The sequence below is a fragment of the Armigeres subalbatus genome, chromosome 2, assembly GCF_024139115.2.
Source record: "Armigeres subalbatus isolate Guangzhou_Male chromosome 2, GZ_Asu_2, whole genome shotgun sequence".
Lineage (NCBI taxonomy): Eukaryota > Metazoa > Arthropoda > Insecta > Diptera > Culicidae > Armigeres > Armigeres subalbatus.
In genome coordinates this window covers 437,293,485-437,313,740 of record NC_085140.1, presented here as the reverse complement: position 1 = coordinate 437,313,740, position 20,256 = coordinate 437,293,485, and the positions used below count along the sequence as shown (strand labels likewise).

Genomic DNA, 20,256 nt, shown 5'->3' with positions numbered 1-20,256 from the left:
AATGCCATCCCTACATGAATGATCATAACAATTTAGTAAATTATTTTGTAATAACTACCAAAATTAAAATTATTTTTCAAAGTGTACGTTATAACGGGGAAAAATGTACGCTATATCGAGTGACGTTATATCGAGTGTACGTTATATCGAAGATTACCTGTACATACAAAATTTATATGCTCGTTCGTACAATGATAATGTAGAGAAGAATGGTCAAGTCAAAAACTAATCGATTCTTGTAGTGTTAACACAAATATATTGAATTTGACTACTTTATGCTCTTTGATTTTTGAGCTTATTTTATCAAATTATTGTAACTTTAACAGTAATATAAAAAATACTGAAGATGCCCATTTTTTTTGTCTCAAGAGCATCATCAAAAACACCGTGATACGTTTGTGTTCGTCAAATTATAATTTCGAGAGATTGGACGACAAACAAAATTGGGTTTGAAACTTGAAGGGAAGTTGTGTAAGCCGGAAAAGCAATCACAAAATATAAATCTTTAAATAGCGCTTTCAAACTATGGTATTGAAAGAATTACTTATTTTCATAAAGATGATAATTATAATCCCCCTGTTCTTGATAAGGCGCGTTGTCATCATGAGTCATATTGATCACATATTTAACTAGCGAAACAAACCCAGCTTTGCACGGGTGTTGCAAATGTCACAATGAACTATTTGCAGCACCGCACTCTAGATCAATTTCCATGCGTTTGTTATGTTTTCCTCAACAGCTGACCCAAAATTGTATTAATGATTTTTTTTTACATTTTCCCGTTAAATTCACCAACTTTTTGTTTATACAAACCTAGCGGATCCCAAAACGAATCGATTAGGGGAACAATCTTGCAAATCGGTCAACCCGTTCGCGAGATAAATCGTCAGGAAGGAAATCTCAACTCATTGTTATTATATAGACTAAATAACCCTGCAGACGTTGCCCTGCATAGTAGGCGAAAATGCGGGTTGTGAACTACCCAGGCGAAATTTACAAACAAATCTTTATTTTAGTTTTTTACGATTTTCTCAACTTTACTCGTGATTTTTGCATAAGCAAATATTATATAAACCCGTCGGAAACTATAGCAAATATATCTGTTGCAGGAATGAAGAAAATCCATCCAGCCGTTTTCGTGTTATGCGGATACGAACACAGAACATTTCATTTTTATTTATAGAGAGAAGATAACTAAGTTTGTTTTGATGTATTTGACAAACGATATTTTATTCTTTTAATATCTCAACCATGCATTACAAATAAAAAACACTTACCTTTACTTAAAGTACTAACCATCTCATTCTTCGTAATATTCAGGAAGGTTTGTACCGCTCACCGGAAGGTCCACTACCCCATCGTATATAACGTCCACTTGTTGATTTTTCAGTGTATAAAACGAAGATGAGCACGTTGTCTGACCCTTCGAATCACGTTCATTGCAGCATTCAAATGGTTGGCGGGGTTCCTCTTCCTCTACAAACAATCGCCTCTTGACGGCTTCAAATTTGGACACCTCGTTATTCCTTCGACGTTTGCGACCCCAGAATCTAGCATATTCTGTCGGAACGGCTGCAAACTGCGATCTGTAGTAAATGTCAAATAAATCCAAACCGCGTTCCCACTCCTTGATGTTGCAGCACATTTGTAGCATTAAGCAGCACTGCGTACACAAATAGTCGGTGTTCTCCAGCATAACGTATTGCTGGAGATCGTTGCACACAGTTTCCTGGATACGGTAGCTGTCGGCAATGTCTACGAGATTCTGTGTCCTTAAGCAGATACAGCAACCTGCATTGTGATGGACGGCCTTGACTTGTACAGCGTTTTGCGTATTATATGCAACGTTTGAAGCCATTTTCGATGATGATGTCTGCTGTTGGTTCATCGGCATATTTATATGACTATAGGATCATACCTGTTTCCATTTCTACCGGGCAACGGGTAAAAGTGTTCAACGAAGATAGGTATGATTAGATTTGCTTACCTCCATTGTACCTTCAAAAGCGTTATGTTTTCAATTTTTGGACATGCATTTTCCGTTTGAATATTTTGAGTTAACAGAAATCGAAGATGGGAGATTTTCAAAGAAGGCGCATCAACAGCTCTTCACCAGATGCGAATCTAAACGTAGAGCAAGAGATCGATCAAGTCGCGGAGGACGTTGCTGCAATGGACATACAGTATCAACCGATTGAAGAACCAGTCCCGGGTAGCTATGAAGCGTTCATAGCACAAATTCCTGGAACCGCACCGATTCCCGTAGACGTTGAGCAACCGCTTCCGATGTACTTCTTCCATCAGCAGGAACCCAACGAACAGATACCAGGGAATGCAAACCCGCAAGACAATCAAAACAGTTCCGCAAGGGACGACAGTGGTATTGAGATGAGTGAAAATCAGGAGAGTTCAGCCGAACGATTTTTCGTACAAGCAGTTCGAAGGAGTGATATGAATGCCACTACAGATCATCCGGGAAGCATCCACTATCGTTGTGGATTATGCAAGGGAACGTTCGAGAAAATGGAGACGCTTCGAAGTCATTTGGCTGTAGTTCACCGGGTCAGATTCTGCTAGTGTAATTCGAACCTATCATACATATTAACCTATTAAGAATAAAGTTCATCTGAAACTGAAATCCGCGTGTTAGTACATTTCCGGCACATTTTTTTTTTCTCCGAAGTATGATGTTCGCCGGGATTCAATTAGGGATGCGTAAATGTAACATAGTAATTAAATTAATTATTGCTATCGGTGCGCGCCAACGAGAAACGCCCAATGAAGTGGAACAGTAAATAATTATGCTCATTATGTCAACCCGGCTGTCGCTATGGGAATGTCATTATCACTGCCATCAGCACCGTGTCATTGTAGCCGACACATTTTCCGGTCCTCTCTCGGGAGCTGTAATTTCGTCACCTATGAATGTTTATGATAAAGGCATGTATCTGCATAACACAATAATTGGTGATAGTTTTGTACTTTTATTATCTTGAGAAAACCGTAATCTTCAATAAAGAATAACTGAAAGTATAAAGATGACTATGTGGTGGTGTTTGCTGTTTCGTTTTCTCACGGTCATATATTTTGGGATTGAATTTCCATGAAGTTTTATCTCTTCTAAATATGTTACCTTTGATTGAACTGAACTTGAGTTGCGTGCTCTTGCCTACGCAATGCGGTCGGGTCTGAGCTTGACGAGCGACTGGCAAATAGCTAACACAACCTCACTTGATCAGTACCGTTGCTGATGAAGAATGTGTATAGCCGCCAGACATTCTAAATACTCACGCTCCTCTAATGTGGACGTGTACTATACACATGTGGTAGTGTTGGCTTGAGAAATGGATTGCGAGTGATTTGACTATGCGTCCTATTTGGGAATCTCGAGCTCATTCAGTAGCCGCTAGGTTGCGAAGGCCGACGGAGGTCCTTCGTAGCTTAGTTGGTTAAAGCACCAGTCTAGCGTACTGTAGGGTCATGGGTTCGAGTCCCATCGAAGGGAAAGTGGTTACCTCCAATACATTTTCCAAATCAATATCTTCCACATAACGTACATATTCACATATGAGTTTTCAAGACATTGTTGGATTCATTGTCAAGAATACTCCGGCTTCTTATATTCGTGGGGCAATACATAATTGTTTCGTGATGAATAATTGATTTCTGATCTATAAGAAAATTCATGCAGTTGTTGTTAAGTTGTGCGGAAACGAACACAAACAAATTCATAAAAATTCGACCATATTGCATGTCTGTTACAGATTTCCTATGCACTAGTTTTTTTTATATGTAAATAAATGTCGATATGTGTCGTTATTTACTCGCTGCAGTTGTGGTATTTGATGGCACAATCATAAAACCAACCGGTTATTCAGAGATTCCGAGCAACTTTGACTAGTTGATTAAGAGTCCAATTATGATTCATATTCAGCCATACGATTATTTATGTTTTGCAACGAGTAAGACATAACTTACAAATCAAGGATGGCGCGGATGGCAACGTTACTCGCGGATGATCAAATGTCAGCACTTCGAGACCCGATTTAGGAAAATTTTAAAATGATTATATGAAAATAACGGTGGGAACTATGGTCGTATGCTTACAGGGAAGGGGGGGTTTGCTCCTCTCCGGAGTAGGGTGGTCGGTATTGGCCATTTTTGTCAAATACCGGTATTCGGTATTTGATGGAGTCAATACCGGTAATACCGGTAGAATACCGGTTTTTGTGAAAATTTCAGGTAGTAAAAGAAAAACTTTTGATTAGTACTTTTGGATGAAAAACAATATTTGTTGACAAACTTCAAATGTTAAAATTATTGCTTGTTGAGCTGGGCAAAGCGAAACTTAAGTAGACATTACATACTGAGTGACTCATCTCCCAATCCGCATTGGATTTTATTAGCAATGTTGCCAACTACTGAGAATGCCCTCTCTGGTTCAACCGAAGCAGAACGTATGGTTCCGTCGAAAATCAGTGTCAAATATTTTCCTTCCGATTGATAGGGGAATTCTTACGGATTGTATGCAAGGATCATGGCGTCAACTTATTTGGAAGTGTTTTGCTCTGCTACAATCTTTTCACAAGTTGTTCTTTAACCGATAAACCAGAAAAAAAAAAATCCATAGAGGCATCTTCTTCGTACCGATCGTCAGGTATGATCGTTGTCTCTGTTTCAACGATCGCATCAGGAATCATAGGACGCTTCAAGATCCCATACGCTTGCTTAATCAAAATAGCCCTGGATGCCTCGAATAAAATGCCAAAATCGTTTTTGATTAATTGCTTCACGGCATACTTATTCAAAAAGGAAAAAGATCGTTGTCTTTGGATCGTCTTTCTTGGATTTATGTCTTAAAAGCATAAAAGATTTGATAATTGTTCCAACGTATATTGGAACGCCACGTCGGCTTCATATAGAGTGCAGAACTCACAGAGAAGTAGTTTCACAACATCTTGAACAGGTTCGAGGGCTTGAATTATTTCAGCGTGCCTTTGCATCAGCCACTAATTCTTTTCCGAATTCAGAATGGACATATTTTTGCAGAAAATCGTTTTTCACAGGTGGTCTACGGAAAAGAACTATTACGGCTCGTACCTTTTTCATAATTTCGTACATTGCGGGAAAATTCTCGACGATATCAACAATGTTCATTGAAGAAAAAGTCATTCGCAGTTTGACAGATGGCTAAGAGAATAAAGCAACAGGTATGATTAGTGACGATGTTGATCGATTTTTGTTGTAGCGTAACTTCGTCAATGATGTTACATGGGTAAAGATACTCATGCGCGCATTTAATTGTTGTATTTTATGCTCGATGAGTCTTTACTGCTTGTTACCGAATATTTGTCCCATCTATGCTGGATTTCCCGTTTATATGGGATAGATATGCGATTACAGACAGTTGAGCTGATAAAAGTAGGTGAAAATTATTCGATATTTTTTATACTGACAGCAAAATATGAAATACCGAAAATACCGGTATTTTCCGTCTCTAATACCGGTATTTTCGGTACCCAAAATTGGTCGGTAGTATCGGTATTACCGGTTTCGGTACTACCGGTTAGACCACCCTACTCCGGAGGTGCAAATCTTATTGAGCGTCTGTTCTCCATGTCAGGATCGGCTCACAACAGCGTCTGTTCTCCATGTTAGGGGCGGCTGATCATCGTCCGAGTGCCAGCGAGGGACTCTAAGTGAAACTGTGCACCATGGTCCACCGGAAATTTAGGGGGTTTGGTGTCAGGCCCTGCAAGCCAGCAAAAAAAAACTCACGCAACGAACAATCAACAAGAGAGTACGGACCAGAACTATCGGCGAAGACCATTGCGACGAAAAGGGACTAGCGATTGGGAACTCCGTTCGTGGAACTGCAAATCTCTCAACTTCATCGGGAGCACACGCATACTCGCCGATGTGTTCAAGGGCCGTGGATTCAGCATCGTAGCGCTGCAGGAGGTTTGTTGGAAGGGATCAATGGTGCGAACGTTTAGAGGTAATCATACCATCTACCAGAGCTGCGGCAACACACACGAGCTGGGAACAGCTTTCATAGTGATGGGCGATATGCAAAGGCGCGTGATCGGGTGGTGGCCGATCAATGAAAGAATGTGCAGGTTGAGGATCAAAGGCCGGTTCTTCAACTTCAGCATAATCAACGTCCATAGCCCACACTCCGGAAGCACTGATGATAATAAGGACGCATTCTACGCGCAGCTGGAACGTGAGTACGACAGCTGCCCAAGCCACGACGTCAAAATCATCATAGGAGATTTGAACGCTCAGGTTGGCCAAGAGGAGGAGTTTAGACCGACTATTGGAAAGTTCAGCGCTAACCGGCTGACGAACGAAAACGGCCTACGACTAATTGATTTCGCCGCCTCCAAGAATATGGCCATTCGCAGCACCTACTTCCAACACAGCCTCCCGTATCGGTACACCTGGAGATCACCACTGCAGACAGAATCACAAATCGACCACGTTCTGATTGATGGACGGCACTTCTCCGACATTATCGACGTCAGGACATATCGTGGCGCTAACATCGACTCTGACCACTATTTGGTGATGGTTAAACTGCGCCCAAAACTATCCGTCATCAACAATGTTCGGTACCGACGACCGCCGCGGTACGACCTAGAGCGACTGAAGCAACCTGATGTCGCCACTGCATACGCGCAGCATCTCGAGGCAGCGTTGCCGGAAGAGGGTGAGCTCGATGGGGCCCTCTTGAGGACTGATGGAATACAGTTAAAGCAGCCATTAACGACGCAGCGGAGAACAACGTCGGGTATGTGGGACGAAGTCGACGGAACGATTGGTTCGACGAAGAGTGCAGACAGATTCTGGAGGAGAAGGACGCAGCGCGGGCGGTCGCGCTGCAGCAAGATACCCGGCAGAACGTGGAACGTTATAGACGGAAGCGGAGACAGCAGACTCGCCTTTTTCAGGAGAAGAAACGCCGCCTGGAAGAAGCGGAGTGCGAGGAGATGGAACAGCTGTGCCGTTCTCAAGAAACACGCAAGTTCTATCAGAAGCTCAACGCATCCCGCAAAGGCTTCGTGCCGCGAGCCGAAATGTGCCGGGATAAGGATGGGAGCATCTTGACGGACGATCGTGTGGTGATCGAAAGGTGGAAGCAGCACTACGAGGAACATCTGAATGACGCTGAGAGCACAGGCAGTGAAAGTCAAGACAGCTGAGGAGATGACTACGTCAGTTCAGCGGACGATGGAAGCCAACCAGCCCCTTGAGGGAAGTTAAGGATGCCATTCAACAGCTAAAGACCAATAAAGCAGCTGGTAAGGATGGTATCGGAGCTGAGCTCATCAAGATGGGCCCGGAAAAGCTGGCCACTTGCCTGCACAAACTGATAGTCAGAATCTGGGAAACCGAACAGCTACCGGAGGAGTAGAAGGAAGGGGTTATATGCCCCATCTACAAGAAAGGCGACAAACTGGAGTGTGAGAACTATCGAGCGATCACCATCCTTAATGCCGCCTACAAAGTGATATCCCATTAGTGAACGAGTTCGTGGGAAGTTATCAAGCCGGCTTCGTTGACGGCCGCTCGACAACGGACCAGATCTTTACTGTACGGCAAAACCTTCAAAAATGCCGTGAATACCAGGTCCCAACGCACCATCTGTTCGTTGATTTCAAGGCGGCATACGACAGTATAGACCGCGTAGAGCTATGGAAAATTATGGACGAGAACGGCTTCCCTGGGAAGCTTACCAGACTGATCAAAGCAACGGTGGATGGTGTGCAAAACTGTGTGAAGATTTTGGGCGAACACTCCAGTTCGTTCGAATCGCGCCGGGGACTAAGACAAGATGATGGACTTTCGTGCCTGTTGTTCAACATTGCGCTAGAAGGTGTCATGCGGAGAGCCGGGTGTAACAACCGGGTACGATTTTCAACAGATCCAGTCAATTTATTTGCTTCGCGGATGACATGGACATTGTCGGCCGAACATTTGCAAAGGTGGCAGAACTGTACACCCGCCTGAAACGTGAAGCAACAAAAGTTGGACTGGTGGTGAATGCGTCAAAGACAAAGTACATGCTTGTGGGCGGAACCGAGCGCGACAGGGCCCGCCTGGGAAGCAGTGTTACGATAGACGGGGATACCTTCGAGGTGGTCGAGGAATTCGTCTACCTCGGATCCTTGCTAACGGCTGACAACAACGTTAGTCGTGAAATACGAAGGCGCATCATCCGTGGAAGTCGGGCCTAAGACTACGGGCTCCAGAAGAAACTGCGGTCAAAAAAGATTCGCCACCGCACCAAATGTGTCATGTACAAGACGTTAATAAGACCGGTAGTCCTCTACGGACATGAAACATGGACAATGCTCGAGGAGGACTTGCAAGCACTCGGAGTATTCGAGAGACGGGTGCTTATGTCCATCTTTGGCGGCGTGTAAGACAACGGTGTGTGGCGGCGAAGAATGAACCATGAGCTCGCCCAGCTCTACGGCGAACCCAGTATCCAGAAGGTAGCTAAAGCCGGAAGGGTACGATGGGCAAGGCATGTTACAAGAATGCCGGACAGCAACCCTGCAAAGATGGTGTTCGCTTCCGATCCGGCAGGTACGAGACGGCGTGGAGCGCAGCGAGCGAGATGGGCAGACCAGGTGCAGAACGACTTGGCGAGCGTGGGGCGTATCCGAGGATGGAGAGATGCGGCCTCGAACCGTGCATTGTGGCGTCAAATTGTTGATTCAGTGTTATCTGTTTAGATGTAGACTAAATAAATGAATGGTCGCCGGTTTGTTCTCTCTGCTTTGTTCTCTCCGAGGCAGTTAAGTTGGTTGCGACGAGACGGACGCATGGAGAAAACAGAACTGTGCAATAAAAAATCCTATTCGACTAGATGCTGATGTCATATTAGAAATTTGGAGACAGTACTCGTCGATAGAAAATCCTTCCGCACGCGATGAAAGCTTGGGTAGAAAATAGGAAATTTTTATGTTGGCGTTTTGTGCAATTGCAATTAATTTTGCACAATTCATCTCATCGCGAGGCAAATAAATCAAGCTATATCTGGTAAAAGGGCGAATGTCGCAAGAGAGGATTCTCTTCGTCGACTTCCCCTCTTTTAAATAAAAGTGACAAGCAGAGGATTTCATCGCGGTTTATCACCTCAGAATGCAAGTTTACTTTGTTTTCTTTCGTTCTGAGGGGAAAAACCGCAACGAAATCATCTGCTTGTCACTTTAATTTAAAAGAGGGGAAGTCGGCGAAGAGAATTCTCTCTTGCGACATTCGCCCTTATTCCAGATAGAGCTTGAAATAGGAACATTATCCATTTAGTCACTTCTTTTTGCTAACATACGTGCTCACTGCTCAATGCTGAAAAAATCATAGAAATGATAAACAAACCAAATCCCCTTCATTATTGCTTGGTTTTTCACGGTATGAACATAGGGGCTATGAGATGATGTCCAGTAGCAGTAACCCTGTATAGATTTTGGGTACATCGATTTATTCCTCATATCTGCAATAGAAATTGCTTTCATTGAGTGGAACATGGAAGAATAATGCTTAAATGTACTGTGAAGTGTGTGGCATACGGTGATTTTGATGTCGATTCCATTGGTTAGGAGTAGAAGTCGTTGGGATATTACTCGGTAAACGTGCTAAACATCCTACTCTCAAACCAAAAATCTACATCTGTATGAGAATAATGCGTAAATTTATTCCATCCTCACATCCTCTATTTGAGTGTAATCGTACAGTTTGATTGGAAAGATATTTAAGTAAATAGCACAGCAATTCGATTTGATTGATCGATTGATTACAAATTAGGGTTTACACTTTTTACTACATTTTCGTTCAAAATTTCATGTATTAGTTATTGTTACAAAGGAAATTAGCACCATGGACAAATCCAGAAAGAAAAACGGTTCAATAATCTTCATGTGCGTTAACAGATTCATCAGTTTTGTGCTGATTTATCGTATCTGTAAACCTCATTTCATTCACAGTAATCGCAAATGAAGATTAAAGCTTTGTTATTCTGTCTTTTTACTTCTTATCTGTAGAAAAGGTAGCAACTTTTTTAAACGATTAGGCCAGGCAGTAAAACATATCCACCTTTCGTTCCCCATTTCACCAGGTATGATCCGAAATAATCCGTACCCACAACAGTAAACGGACGTACGAACGTAACTAATTCAGAGAAAATAATGCATGTTTGGAATCATCAGAAATTTGCCTTACGGCATCAATGCATTTTTTCTTGACGAATGATAACCGCTCTGGTAGTAGGTTCGAAATGTGATATTTTATCTGGTTTCATTCATATTGCCTCATTAGCGTGTTTCTAGCTACGGGGTATCGGTAAACTATGATACATACTCTGTACAATGGATATAGTTATCCTTCGAGAGAATCACCGCATCAAATAACAAGCATGAAGCGTACTGTAAAAAAAAACTATGGCGTCATTGTATTCCAGCAGATGTCTTTTGAAATCTTTGTAACTAGTAGTTACTAGATCGAAAGTAACTATATAAAATAATTAAAGCTCCTGAAGTTCAGATTGATGGAAATATGATGCAATGCTTTTTAGAGAAATATAATTCTAACCTTCTGTTAATGAATTTGCCTTCATTGGCTTCATTCTTGAAACACTATTCGTACATTAAGCAGTTGGTTGATGGTCAAGTACCAATCGTCTCAACGCACCTCCACGTGAAATGTTGCAGTGAATGAAAATGAATGCGAGTCATGGAACATATCCACTTTTTATTATTATATTTTTTTTATAAATTGCTTTTTACCTCTTCTAATACAAAAGCGACAAAGGTCAAGCAATATAGTCTGTTTTACGAATATTATTAATGCACAATATCAATAATGAAACAAAAACCCTTGAAGCAAAAAAGTGAATTGTCTATTAAAAAAAAATTGCTCATCTAGTCTCGACAGTACTTTTTATTTTTTAAATAATTGAAGCGTTCCTCATTTCTCCAGCAAATATGTTTGTTATAGTTTCCGACCGGTTTATATGATATTTCCTCATGCAAAAATCAGGATATGCAGGCCAACGTCTGGGTAGTCAATATCCCAGAGTCAACCAGTAATTATTTAAATTTTAAATGTTTGAGCAAAAATATTACACCACAGAGAAAACAAATTTAGAACATCATGTACCAAGTCAAATTTGTCGTTAAGAAATGCTTTACTAAATTGTTTATTGTTCCACTTCAAAACGAATATACGGTTATAACAAGTCACGTTAATTATTAATACATGCTCTATTCTCCTCTGCTGAAACTTAAACTGCGGCGGGCATTAGTGAATTCTTCTTCTGCCGATACTGCCGCAGCTACTTTTCCATTCCGTCGATCGATTCTGCTCACGCCGATTTCTCCTATCTGCAGACACAAATTTGACACCATTGACGGGTCCCTACCGACTTCACCCAATTTTGCTCTGGCAGCTGCATTCTCCAACTTTGTCCTCCAACGGGTTTCTTTCTCATCGGTAGCCGGACTCGATTCCATAGATGAAGACCCACTGAAGTGAACCAACTCAGATCCCGGAATTTCACCGGACAACGTCGTGTCGAATGAGGTTTCATTTTTATCATCCGTGCAATTTTTGATCGGCCCCGGTGTAGGACAACGTTCACTAAGCGTACTGGACGATTCTCCTAACTGCATTTCGCTGTCGTCTTCAGCATCTTCAAAACGCACTCTACTGCTCCGAAATATCTTACTCGGATTTTCATCGTCCGGAGATGCCGCTCTCTTTTCACCCTTCCGAACATCCAGGTCTCGCAGCATTGGCTGCAGAGGCCACAAACCATCATGGTAGGTGTATCTATCGACCAGGGTTTGTACTCGATTGGCAACACGAAGAAATTCGTAGCTCTGCTCCAACCGTTGATAACAGTTTGTGCAAATGAAACGCGAAGCGTTCCCATTCAGAGTTCCTAAACAGCCGTGATAGCACTCCTGTATCAGCATCTGAATGTGCTCGTTTTCCATGATGTTGATCAAAGCGGTGTCGTTGTTGTTGAGACAGAAGCGACACATTTGCGCTGTTTGAATTCGTTTTAGACGTCGCATGAAGTCTGGATTGAGCGAATCTCTTCTGGTAACCTCCATGTTTGATAACTATATTGTAATTAACTGGGCGCAACTAATTCGGACAAGGAATGCTCCTGTATATGCGCTTTAATATACTACCGCACCATTATATACCTGAATGATGTAAGTACCTATTTTCAACATTCATCAAATAGTATTGAAACGAAAACAAAATTATACCGGATTTATCATCTGTACCTATATTTTCGAACGAATTTAAACAAAATGCCCAAGCAAAAAACTCATCAAAAGTGAACAGTGTCCATAAGACAAAGAATCACTTACCACGCTCGCCATTCATTCAACAGCTAAATGAACACACCAGATTCATTCACCGCCAGTCCGAACTTTGTGATCGTGATTTTGATTGTGGTGCTCATCGTCATCATGAGTGTGGTTGGATTGTTGCGTCATCTGCAGTCGAAAAAGTGCGCTTCGCCGGCAAACAAACGTCAACCAATGGAAATGGACGAAAGCACAGAAGTCGACGACAGTTCTTTCGAGGAAGTAATTAAGCGTGCTTACTACGACGATGACATTGCAGACTCATCGGAGGAGGTTAACGGGTCCTTGTCTGCGACAGCTGGGGTCAGTCGCATGACGACCAATGGTGACTACAGCCCGCTTGAAATATCCGGGGTAGAACCACTGGAATCGACAGGAGCAACACTTTCGACCGAACCGTCATCAGTTGATCAGGAGTCCGAGCAGTTTTACGAGTGCAATACTATGGACGTGAGTGATACGGCGCCCAGATCGGATTTGCGACCGAGTGCAGCGTTGGAAGACGCCATGGGGGAGAATGTATTTTGGAGTGTTTGCTCCGGACTGGTGGATGGTCGGCAGAGGATATTTTATAAGTGTCACTTTTGTGCCACAGAGTTTGGTGGCGATGAACTGCTGCTGGAACATTTTATTATGGAGCATGAAATGGATTTGATGGGTCTATGAAGTTGTGTATTTTTGAAAAATGTGAATAAAACTGTATTGAAAATAACATTATAAGATTGAAAATTGTTGATTTTCTTTATAGGGACTTTCATTTAAAAAACGACTTTAAGAACCCGTGCGTGGTTCTTTTCTCGCACATTATTTAAAAAACGAGAAACACACACACGAACATCACCTTATTCGTCGATTGGGTCTCCTAACCTTCTATCAAAAGTTTGATTTTGAGTGGTCCTGCTTTTTCGTATACGATAACGTACACAAATTTGAGTAAAACAAAATTAATAAAACAGAATCCTGTTGTTGAATACATCATGCCTACCCGAGCAAAGTCGGTTAACAAAATGAGAGCAAATTGATATTAAGCTCTGCTGTTGAGATTATATTGAAAACAAAATTTGATGTCAATTGTTAGTTAATACAATTTGATATCGCAACATGTTTTCAATATGCATTCTTCAGATATCATAATGACAGCAGTTTTACATCAAATTATGCTGTCGATTATCTAAACTGTGTTTTACGAAAATCAAAAGCAATCTGCAAACAATATATGCTGTTGTTGTTATCAATGCTCATAAAAATAATCTAACTGAATACTCATTTTGAAATCAAATTAAAAATCTTATGATATCAAATTTAGTAATCATGTTGATTTCATTGACAGCAAAATTTGTTTTCAGTATGATTTCACAGTGTAAAAATATGCTCTCGTTTCTGCTGTGTTAACCGTTAATCCATACAAAACGAGATTAACTGGAGTAATCAAATAATTGACATCACGATAGCAAATTTTGATTTCAATTTGATTTCAAACTTTGCTCGGGTAGAAGGACAAGTTTTTCCAGTGGGGTTCTCAGTCCAACATTGAAAGCCAGTGATGTTGATATTTTTCTCACAAATCTTCAAACCACAAAAACTCACTAGAAAATTTATTATACAGATTACTGAAACAAAATGAGGGGTGTGCTGAAACGAAATAGCCTGCCTGGAATATTTGTCGTTTCCATCTTCTATAATTACGAATCATTTTCAATACATTTTCATACTTTACTGAATATCTGAATATGGCAACCTCAGGTACATACGAATACCAATCTATTTTTACCAGGGGGAGAAGGCGGAGCACTGAATCCCTACCTCGACATGTGTGACATCTGGGTTTGGTTCTAAAATGTTAACTACAATGTTAATTCTCTACCACCATTTTGTTATGGCGAGGCAATTTTTATTCACACTTTTGTTTTCGATATTTTATTAAAATTCAACACACAATCATGCAGCAATTTAATGATGTGGTATGCTTGAGATACCTACTTGATTATAGGGACTCGAAAAAGAATTTATTTGCTGTATTGCCCGTTGCATCAATTTTTAGACTCTGGCGCAACTTCGTTTTGCTTTGAATTTTCAGCGTATACACCAATACATTCAAGCTATCTTTGTATTTTTTTTGTTGTTGTTGTTATTCATTGGACACACGTGTTTTTGTTTACTTGAACAAACAGCAAACAGTGTTAATTCCTTTGTGTGTCTGACACGGGGAAATTATTCACGCAAATAATTTTCGCGCAGGTGTCTAATAAGGCGGAATCTGCGCAATAACTAATCGAACATAAAAATGTTCGCATTAACGATTGCGCCCTAACACTGCACTGGTTCTAAGCTTCGATGCGAGTACACGAGCTTTGTTCGCCAGTGACAGGCGTATCCCGGGTAGAGGTGAATAACAAACAAATAACATAATAATAACAAATTTTGCTATGATATCAGATTTAGTTATTCTTATGTTATTCATAAATAACATAAGATAACATTCCAACAACAAATTTTGTTATAATAGTAAAATAAGTTATTTATATGTTATTGTAAGAAGGAGCAGAACAACAAATGAAGAACACATTTTGCAATGATAGCAAAGTTTGTTATTCATTTATCATTTGCATTTTCAACATCCCAACAACAAATTTTGTTATAATAGTAAAATTAGTTATTTATATGCTATTGTAAAAAGGAGCAGAACAACAAATAAAGAACAAATTTTGCAATCATAGCAAAGTTTGTTATTCATTTATCATTTGCATTTTCAACATATCAATAATAACTGATTTTGATATTTTCTTTTCTTTAAATATTTTGCTATTGGTTTGTTATTATAATAGCAAAATGAGTTATTTATGAGTTATTTGCTAGAGTAATGTCTGTTATTATTTTTGCTATTTTAGCAACTATATCAAACAAACTAATATCATATTTTGCTATTCAGTTATTCATATATTAATAGCAAAATTTGATATTATTTTGTTGTTTTTTTCTACCCGGGACGGGGCCCTTGATTTTTACATGTATTTACTGTTACTAAGGGAAGATCCGTTCATTACGTAACGCAAAAAATGGGCATTCTCAACCCCCTCCCCCCTATGTCACACTTTTTGTATGAAACATCAGAAAATTTTGTATGGATCGCTACACTTCGCTAACTCCCCCTTCCACTCTAAGCGTTACGTAATTTGTGGATGCTCTCTAAGTAACAGGCGGCTTAATATAGCAATTATACCACTGGAGTTGCTTTTTAAGCCCAGTACGCCGCTGATACGGAAAGGGTTAACGGAAAATTTGATCAAAATTTAATTACCAAAGTAAATTTGACAGCTGATTCAGTCTGGAAGAAATGTCACTTTTCCGAGCAGAATAATGGTACGGAATATTTTTCCGTAAGAAAAAGTGACAGCTCCGTTTACTATACCCAGCAGGCATTATTGGCGTTACGAAATTGTCTCTACTTGTGAGATCCGTACAGCTCACAGAATTGTAGTAGCGGAGTCATTCTGTGTCCTCAGTTTTCTCCTGGAATGCCGTGAATCAGTACGCTGCCAATCGAAAAATTGTAACTCCATGGTTTCCGCTAGTTTCTCACGTTCTACCATCGAATTGGGAATTTCAAATGTTTCTATTCGTTCAGTTAAATCGATGTCCATTTCAACCACATCTTCCTCTGCTACTTCAACTACCATTTCTTCGATTCCATTTTTCTAGCTTTTCTTTGTGGACACGCATCAATCCGATGACCTTCCGCTCGACACAAAAAACATTTGTTTAGCAGATCTTGGTAAAACACCTTTTCTTTACAATTCGATACCGATAGCGATGACGGAATCTGTGTACATCACACGATCCACTTCCCCGTACTCCAGAAGATACTGTTTCAGCTCATTATCAGGCAACTCCGGTGGCAAGTCAAATACTCGAACGTAACAAACATTGCTACCACTACCGGTAATCGCCATCTTCACTTCCACTGACATTCCACTAGGGGCCGTACACATATTACGTAAGCACTTAGGGGTGGAGGAGGAGTCGGTCAATATCTTACGCGCCATATAAATAAAACATCTTTTGTGTGAAGGGGGGGCGAAAAACCCAGAAAAATGCTTACGTAATAAGTGTACAGCCCCATACGGTAATGGTATTTTCACAGTTCCATGTTCTTCTGCAGTGACTCTTGCATTGCATGCATCGAAGCAAACTTATCAAACAACGAACGATCCATCGATGTTCTATACACCGTTTCCATTATAGAAACATCGGTATCCAATTGTCACACAAACCCGGCAATCTCTACCCACGTTGGTCGTTAAGCGGTAGGTGGGTAATGAAATTGCACGGTGTTGATGATCATTTCGCAAACTCCTACGAAAGAGAAATCATAGACAAAGAGAAATTCCAGGTTCTCCAAATCGTTCTGGAATTCAGATCGACTGATCTACCAGGTCAATTAATTCAGTAACACACCTACGTCACCCCATCAAGCCTAAACATGTCCATAGTGCCTATGAGTATTCTTCTTCTTCTTATTGGCATTACATCCCCACACTGGGACAGAGCCGCCTCGCAGCTTAGTGTTCATTAAGCACTTCCACAGTTATTACCCGCGAGGTTTCTAAGCCAGGTTACCATTTTTGCATTCGTATATCATGAGGCTAGCACGATGATACTTTTATGCCCAAGTAAGTCGAGACAATTTCGTGGGCAGCAGGGACTATGTCCAAGGGCTTGACGATCCCTCCCCAGGCCATCTGCGAGTTGTGGGGCTTGCCTAGGATGTGGTGGGGTTTGACAGTGGGCCCTGTTAAACCTCTATAAAAAGCTGCATGTATCCGCAAGTAGGCTCCACCAAAGCGACCGTGTGCCGCTCAAAGCGCACAAGCCCAAGTCCTGGTGTTAGGTGGGACGCTAAACAGCCCTGACACGACGGCCCTCCGACGAGACAGGAGGTTTGCGCAGGCCCAATAAGCCGCCTAGAAAACCAATCATTACGAACAATATAAGAGATAATGCGACTCGATATAATCGGCAAAGCGCCAGCAGGAAGATCGAGACCGTGAAGAAACGGAGCAACTGTACCGCGCTAATAACACACGAAAGTTCTATGAGAAGTTAAACCGTTCACGTAAGGGCCACGTGCCACAGCCCGATATGTGTAAGGACATAAACGGGAACCTTCTTACGAACGAGCGTGAGGTGATCCAAAGGTGGCGGCAGCACTACGAAGAGCATCTGAATGGCGATGTGGCAGACGAAGATGGCGGTATGGTGATGGACCTGGGAGAACGCGCGCAGGACATAATTCTACCGGCTCCGGATCTCCAGGAAATCCAGGAGGAGATTGGCCGGCTCAAGAACAACAAAGCCCCTGGGGTTGACCAACTACCAGGAGAGCTATTTAAACACGGTGGTGAGGCACTGGCTAGAGCGCTGCACTGGGTCATTACCAAGATTTGGGAGGAGGAAGTTTTGCCGCAGGAGTGGATGGAAGGTGTCGTGTGTCCCATCTACAAAAAGGGCGATAAGCTGGATTGTAGCAACTACCGCGCAATCACATTGCTGAACGCCGCCTACAAGGTACTCTCCCAAATTTTATGCCGTCGACTAGCACCAACTGCAAGGGAGTTCGTGGGGCAGTACCAGGCGGGATTTATGGGCGAACGCTCCACCACGGACCAGGTGTTTGCCATTCGCCAAGTACTGCAGAAATGCCGCGAATACAACGTGCCCACACATCATCTATTCATCGACTTCAAAGCCGCATATGATACAATCGATCGGGACCAGCTATGGCAGCTAATGCACGAACACGGTTTTCCGGATAAACTGACACGGTTGATCAAAGCGACGATGGATCGGGTGATGTGCGTAGTTCGAGTTTCAGGGGCATTCTCGAGTCCCTTCGAAACGAGCAGAGGGTTACGGCAAGGTGATGGTCTTTCGTGTTTGCTATTCAACATCGCTTTGGAAGGTGTAATACGAAGAGCAGGGATTAACACGAGTGGTACAATTTTCAATAAGTCCGTCCAGCTATTTGGTTTCGCCGACGACATAGATATTATGGCACGTAACTTTGAGAAGATGGAGGAAGCCTACATCAGACTGAAGAGGGAAGCTAAGCGGATCGGACTAGTCATCAACACGTCGAAGACGAAGTACATGATAGGAAGAGGTTCAAGAGAAGACAATGTGAGCCACCCACCGCGAGTTTGCATCGGTGGTGACGAAATCGAGGTGGTAGAAGAATTTGTGTACTTGGGCTCACTGGTGACTGCCGAAAATGACACCAGCAGAGAAATTCGGAGACGCATAGTGGCTGGAAATCGTACGTACTTTGGACTCCGCAAGACGCTCCGATCGAATAGAGTTCGCCGCCGTACCAAACTGACAATCTACAAAACGCTAATTAGACCGGTAGTCCTCTACGGACACGAGACCTGGACGATGCTCGTGGAGGACCAACGCGCACTTGGAGTTTTCGAAAGGAAAGTGCTGCGTACCATCTATGGTGGGGTGCAGGTGGCGGACGGTACGTGGAGGAGGCGAATGAACCACGAATTGCATCAGCTGTTGGGAGAACCATCCATCGTTCACACCGCGAAAATCGGACGACTGCGATGGGCCGGGCACGTAGCCAGAATGTCGGACAGTAACCCGGTGAAAATGGTTCTCGATAACGATCCGACGGGCACAAGAAGGCGAGGTGCGCAGCGGGCAAGGTGGATCGATCAGGTGGAAGATGACTTGCGGACCCTCCGTAGACTGCGTGGTTGGCGACGTGTAGCCATGGACCGAGCCGAATGGAGAAGACTCTTATATACCGCACAGGCCACTTCGGCCTTAGTCTGAATAAGTAAGTAAGTAAGTCGAGACAATTTCCAATCTGAAAATTGGGTAGACCGGCACCGGGAATCGAACCCAGCCACCCTCAGCATGGTCTTGCTTTGTAGCCGCGCGTCTTACCGTACGGCTAAGGAGGGCCCTGAGTATTACTTCACGTAAAAAAATTAATGTTGTTTATTATTAATATTTCTAATACCTTTTTGCTAAAGCAGACGCTTAATGACATGTATAAGATAAAACTTATACATCGCATTAGTCACATACATTCGGAAACTTATACTTTTCATTAACATATGAATGTTATTAGCTTTTTGATATGGGAGCATTCATTAGGTGGCATAATGAAGAGTATAAGTATTTTCGGATGGTTTTTTTGTCATTACATATAAGGTTATTTTTTTACGTGTTGCAATTCAATCATGCCTCTACCAGGGGTTCTAAGTTCTCCAAACTGTTCCGGAATTCATTCTTGCGTGCAAGATAAATAATACTTCATAATCGGCCCGAAAGCATTTCTATCTGGCTCGTGAAGCTTCTTCTTATTATTTATTAATAAATACTGTAGGTTATTACTGATTTAAAAATAAAATCTGAGAAAGCACGAAGACGAGTAATGCAGCACGGGCCAGTATTGCTCTTAATGAGATTTTAGCAATACGGATGAAACCTTTCCAGGATGCAGAAATTGTTACCGAATGCATATCGGCTGTTGATCGTAAGTTGATCGATCACGCACGGTGGAGAGTTAAAGTTCTCACAGGAGATTTGAAAGTACGTTCCATGAAAAAGCCACCTGCTTTTGATTCTACATGCTTGCAATCGATGAAAATACGTAAAGTAAAAACAAGACACATGTAGCTGTCCTCATAAGGGGAATTTATGATTATCTACAAATCACAGAGGAATCAGCAGCTTTGAACCCAATGAAGGAAACAACTATCGGTATTGTAGACCTCAGGAAAGCTGTTAAGACCTGTATGAAGGAGCTTGAACTCTTGCTTGAAAACTCAAGGCCACAACTGATGGAGCTCCGGCA

At 42.0% G+C, this 20,256-nt stretch overlaps 2 protein-coding genes across 4 annotated transcripts in view; one reads left to right on the top strand and one right to left on the bottom strand.

The window, feature by feature from the left end:
• The window catches only part of LOC134213609 (nitric oxide synthase), a 398,640-nt gene that overhangs the window by 125,798 nt on the left and 252,586 nt on the right, over positions 1-20,256 (top strand). The window lies entirely within an intron of this gene.
• Positions 16,178-20,256, bottom strand: part of LOC134210378 (uncharacterized) — a 13,411-nt gene continuing 9,332 nt past the window's right edge. The window contains exon 3 of the mRNA XM_062686430.1: positions 16,178-16,361. Coding sequence (XP_062542414.1) covers positions 16,178-16,361 — 184 coding nt within the window. The remainder of the gene's footprint in view (positions 16,362-20,256) is intronic.